Source organism: Lotus japonicus, chromosome 6, assembly GCF_012489685.1.
Source record: "Lotus japonicus ecotype B-129 chromosome 6, LjGifu_v1.2".
NCBI classification, from domain to species: Eukaryota; Viridiplantae; Streptophyta; class Magnoliopsida; order Fabales; family Fabaceae; genus Lotus; species Lotus japonicus.
Window position 1 is genome coordinate 44,316,391 of NC_080046.1, and position 6,305 is coordinate 44,322,695.

General features: G+C 35.3%; 1 protein-coding gene across 1 annotated transcript; it reads right to left on the reverse strand.

The window, feature by feature from the left end:
* Positions 1–934: 934 nt before the first annotated feature.
* Positions 935–3,409, reverse strand: LOC130725376 (uncharacterized). The gene is made up of 3 exons (XM_057576612.1): positions 3,145–3,409; positions 1,968–2,077; positions 935–1,006 (listed from the first exon to the last, which is right to left on the reverse strand). The coding sequence occupies exons 1-3, from the start codon at positions 3,407–3,409 to the stop codon at positions 935–937; spliced, it is 447 nt and encodes a 148-aa protein (XP_057432595.1).
* Positions 3,410–6,305: the final 2,896 nt, after the last annotated feature.

Below are 6,305 nucleotides of genomic sequence, written 5' to 3' on the forward strand. Positions count from 1 at the left end.
TAATGAAAAAGTGCATATTTCAAGAATGGGCTTGGTTCCTTCTAATTTCAAATTTCAAATTAAATTCAGAAGAAGACAGTTTCCAATTGCAGTATGCTTTGTGATGACCATAAACAAAAGTCAAGGACAAACACTATCTCAGGTTGAGCTCTTCCTTTCGAGGTCTGTCTTCACTCATGGTCAGTTATATGTAGCTCTCTCTCTCTCTCTCTCTCTCTCTCTCTCTCTCTCACTCAAGAAATGTCTTAAACTTTGTATATTGGATGAGTCGGGCAAACAACATAGCAGTATTGTTAATGTAGTGTTTAAGGAAGTTTTTGGAAATGTTTGATGTATACAACACAATTTCATTTATTTATTCCATTTTTCTCTTCATATATTATTATACGGTTGACTTATACACGATTGACTTATTTATAATTTAAAAATTACAAATATATGAAAACTATTTTATTTATTAAAAAAATCTCACATAAAATTCCGTGCAGCGCACGGAGTTATCGCACTAGTATACTCAAAAAACGTTACGCATCTATTATTAACCGGCACGTGCAATGCACATAATTTTTCTTATCTAAACTTGAAACATAAATTGATAATACAATATTATCTTAAATATAATTTATATTTTTAGTTTAATATATAAAAAAATTAAGTCAAATAATTTATATTATTATTATTTCTAATTTAATTTCCTCTCTCACGCAAGAGTTTGTTTGGATTTAATGTGTGAACAATGCATTAATTTACCTACTATGTTTGATATTCAATTTTTTTTAGAATTGAAGACCATAATGATTGAACTCTAGACCATGTCAAACAACCCATTAAACAAAAAAATTAAGTTATTCGGTAAGGTAAGCATGAACAATTTTATATATTTATTTTAAGACCTATATTTTTTTAGTAAGCAAAATTTGTATTATAAAAAGTACTATGAGTACTTCAATTCATGTACAAGAGGTAAAACAAAAGGAAAAAAGAAAACCCAGACAGGGAAGAAACACTGCAATAGGCAGACACAAGAAACAGGGCAAACAGGAAAAAAACGACCCTCCTACAACTATAGCCCAACGACAGCAATTGGATAGAACAGAAACAAATAACACTGACAACAATTTTATATATTATTTTTAACACCTATAGCAATAGGCAGACACAAGAAACACGGCAAAAACAGGAAAAAAACGACCCTCCTGCAACGAGTTATGATATACACACACCTCTCCACTTCTTTTCCACCTCCATTCTATTTATTTCTCTCTTCTTTATCAATTAAATCACATATCACATCTTTACTTTCTCTCTCCTTTCTTCCTATCTTCTCTTTTTCCACCTCTCCACACCTCAAAAGTGAGGTGTGTTTTGAGGTGTGAAGATATAATTATCCTCCTGCAACTATAGCCCAACGACAGCAATTGGATAGAACAGAAACAAATAACACTGACAACAATTTTATATATTATTTTTAACAACCTATATGGTATACATATGATGACAAAAATTCAAATGAGTTTGGCGTGGTGGTTCTTGTAACTGTTTTTCTGGAATTCGTGGACTATGGTATTGAGACGATTAGATGGTTTAATTTCCTTAAGACTTCACATGCGAGCTAGCTTTCGTTGATTCATCAACTTATAACTAAACCAAACTTTATAGTTAGCAATGGTTTCCCTCCACCATTATTTTCAACTAATACCCTGTAATTAGAAAGTTGGTGCCAATTAATAAGCCTAACTTGCTTGGTATACAGATTTGAATTAATAGGCCCGTGTTTTAGACTACCTCACTAATAAACAAGTAGAATACTAGCTCATCTCATGCATGCAAAGAGGTCAAACTCCAACCTCTTCCTCTCTAGCTATAAGTACTTCACCATTCATCTTTTAATTAACATTCACTCTTCTAAGTTCCTTACCTCTCCCATACAAATACCAAATAAAAAAAATGAGGTTCTTGAAGATCACCCTCTTTGTTCTATCTTTGGCAATGGCTTTGTCCATAACCCAGCTGTCAGCAACATCTTCAGAATTTGATGAAGAACCGAACATGCTTAGAGGAGCAAGTAGGTTCCTTTCTAAAAAATATTAGAGGGGGTCCCATTGACATGTGACAAATACCCCAAGATTTGCAATGTTAAAAGCAGCGTAGGCCCTGATTGCTGCAAGAACAAATGTGTGAACCTTTCCACGGATGAATATAACTGTGGGAGGTGTGGGAAGAAATGTGGATTTTCAAATATGTGTTGCCAAGGTAAGTGCGTGAATCCTAGAACCAACGAGAAGCATTGTGGGAGATGTGGCAACAAGTGTGACAACCGAGGTTCATGTGTTTCTGGGATGTGCAGCTATGCATAGAGGATTGAACTTCACATTCTTTGATGACAATACCCTGACCAATTAAGCAGTCATCTCTCTGCTATGTATTTATAGTATTAATTGATCAATTTATTTGGTGTATTCGATCAAATAAAATTAATTTCTATTTTTCTGTATGATTATCATTTCCTTGTAATTTGTTATTGGTTGTTTATATATGAAATAAATAACTATATATAGTACTCCAATTTCAATGATTTATGTTAATATTATGTTTGTTTTTTAAAGCAACCAAACGATTATCTTGAAGCATATGATACTATCTTATTTTATTATCTGCATACCAAACAAACCTTTATATGACTGAGACTAAGTTGAATGTAAGCCAATTGCAGTAATTCACTTTTGCTATAAAAAGTTAATATTACAAAAAAAACTCACTTCTTGATATAATTCATTATATTATAAAATTGGCTCTATAAAGAAAATTCACACAAACTAATGAATATTGAATAATTGGTAAAAAACTTCTAACTCATGATCCCATCTACAATACTCACACAAGTCAATATTATAAGCATTATCGTCATCATCATCTGTTAATGTCCATCGACCCGTCTTCACTTTCCACCTTTACATGTGCTCTTAGAATTACAGAGAGGGCTCTGATTGCGCCTGAGCATTCCATTATTTCTCCACATAGAGTCTAATAACTTTTTCACTTTGTTTCTAGAGCCTACGACACACTTGGACTTCCTTAAAAAATGCATATGTTCAAGCCCTTGTTTTCTCGAATCATCATCTTCAGAGCATAATGAAATCATACCATACACATATTTTGCTTCCTTGTGACCCTTTTGAGCGGCTACCTTAAAGATCTCAAGACCATCAATCTTTCCATTTGGATAATCAAAATATTTTTGCAACCCTTCTCTATACAAGCTCTCCATATTTCCATATTCCTTGCAACGGTTCAAGAACGACGATACTTTGTCATTGGGAAGCCACTGGATTAATGGGAATGTGTCCAAAGAAACTCTACGCCAAACATATCCATCTTCAGCAGCGTCAAGAAAATCTTTGCAACACATTTTGATGGCGTGAAGGTCAATGAAGGAGTGTGAGGCCACGATTGCAAACACATCTATTAACAAGTCTCTTGAAAGTGTTGTTATGGCAGCAGTGGAGCAGGGACCTTTATAATAAGTGCGACGTCTCTTGCTCCTTGCCCTCTTCTCCAATCTTGAATAAGTTTTTGTGGTGGGTGCTCAACATCAGCAGCTACATGTGCTCTACGAGCGAATGTAGTAGGTGAAACGTGTGGTGTAAAACGATCTGCAAAGTTGTCACCTCTAGCTTTAGCCATATCTGCAAGAAAACAAAGCAATTTAGTCAAAATCTTTATATAGTTAAATTAAGCATTTTTTTACATAAAATTCTAAAGCTACTACATTCTAGTTTCTCTGCTGGTATATATTCTAAGGTTAAAAAATTAGAATTAGTTGAATTTATTTTAACGACAAAATACTACTTGCTTCTAGTAGCTGGAGCCTTAGAATAAAACTAAAGTAGTACAAATAATTTTTAAATCAGATATAGATAAAGCATGTGAAAAACATCATATAAACTTTAGAAATTGACAAATGTCACACATGAATAATTGCATGCATACTAGCAGTTAGTGTTCAAGTCGCACATGCCCTGCCAATCTGCCATGAAACAACTCTGTTTTTATAATGGAATTTTTTTGGTTAATGTTTATCATGGAATTTAATACTATAAGAAATTATTGAAAAATTAAAATAAAAAGAGACATCATATAATTTTGAAAACAAGGATCGATGTATATATATGGCGAGGTGACTAACCCAAGCCAAAAGATGCGCTTCAAAAATATCAAAACCAATCCCCCCAAAATTCCCACACTCTGTATCAACATTGCTTTTCATATCGAACCATTTCGAAGAAAAGATCAGAGGAAAAAAAATAAAAAAAAATGGGTACAAACACAAAGAATTACAGAAACTGACTCTAATTTGCTGAACTCAAGCCCAAAATTGAAAAATGAAGTTGACAATAAAATTTTGCAAACCATAAAAAACCACTCAAATTTTAAATGGAAAAACACATAAGGCTTTTAGAGTTTTACCTAGCCGCAAAACACACTAAAGAACACTGAGAATGCACCTTGTCAATATTTTACTAAGTGACAACATAAGAGTAGCAAGAGCATTTCCTCCCAACAAGCACAGATTCAGGTCCAATTCATCGACATCAAACAACAATCAAAAAATGAAGTTGACACAAAAAAATTTACAATATGCAGATGATACTCTGTTTCTTGGAGAGGCTACTAGACAGAACGCCTTTACTCTAAAGAGTATTCTAAGGTGTTTTGAACTTGCTTCGGGATTAAGCGTTAATTTTCACAAAAGCAGTCTGGTGACAGTAGCAGTGGATTGCAAAGAGGAGAGGATATTAGCAGCTATCCTTAATTGCAGGATCATGAATATGCCATTCTTGTACCTTGGTATACAGGTGGGAGGTAACCCACGAAGACTACATTTTTGGGACCCGATTCTGGTTAAGCTGAGAAGTAGGTTGTCTATTTGGCGAGGAAGAATTTGTCATTCGGAGGTAGAATCTGTTTAATTAACAGTACTCTTTCTTCTATCCCATTGTTTTATTTATCCTTTTTTTAAATGTCGTCGGGTATTATGAAAGAGTGCCGTAAGATTATGTGTAATTTCTTATGGGGTGGTGAGGATGAACATCAGAGGAAAATAGCTTGGATGAACTGGGATGGAGTATGCAAACCAAAGGAGCTAGAGGGTCTAGGGATTAAAGATTGGAATGCGTTCAATTTGGCATTACTTGGGAAGTGGAGATGGAGATTAATGAAGGAAGGACAGAGTTGTGGGCTAGGGTTATCAAGGTTAAATATCCAGACTTGTTTGAAAATTTTGGTAGTCCTCAAGGTGCTGGTCACTCTATCTGGTGGCAGGATATTTGTAGATCATGTCTTGATCCTACAGGTGATGGCTGGTTTGAGGTAGCTATGAGTAGGAGGGTGGGAGACGGGAATGAGGTGAAGTTTTGGACAGAGAAAATGGATCGGAAATGAGACTCTGAGGAATGCATACAGCAGATTATTTTATTTATCAATTCAGAGTCATGCGTATATTGGGGAAATGGGGAGTTGGGAGGGTAATTCGTGGTCTTGGAAGCTGTCCTGGCGTCGCCAACTCAGAGGAAGGGAGAACAACATGTTGCAGGGGCTTCTGACAAAGCTAAATCAGGTTAATCTTAGACAAGGGGTGGCAGATAAATTGCTGTGGCTTGATAATCCTGATGATGGGTATCTTGTGCGTTCGGCCTATGCCTTTATTAAAGGTTTTTGGAATCTATCTCCTGAACCTACCTTTAAGCATATTTGGAGAATGTTTGTGCCAGCTAATATTAAGACTTTTGTATGGAGAGCTATGTGGGATAGATTACAAACCAAAAGTAATTTGGTGCGGAGGGGAATCACTTTTGATAATGAGGACTTGAAGTGTATCTTTTGCAGAGATTCAGTGGAGTCAATGAAACCATTTATTTACTTGTCCGTTTTCTTACTATGTGTGGTGTAGAATATATAGATGGCTGGGTTTTGAAACTGTTTTACCAGATGATTGCAGGGTACACTTACTACAACACTGACTGAATAGATGGAAAAAGAAACAGAAACGGTGCTGGAATGCAATCTGGGCAGCGGTGGTATGGTCTATTTGGTTAACTCGTAATAATGTAGTATTCAAAAATGATAATGCGGATTAGAACAGGTATTTGAGTTGATTCAATGGCGTGCCTGGAGCTGGATTTCTGCTTTTGAAAGGGAATTTCGTTGTTCCATGTTTGAATGGAAATCTGACCCTGGGTCCTGTATTTCTCAAGTTTGATGCGGGTTTGTGATTGTTGTGGCTGTGAGTTTTTATTTGATAGGGG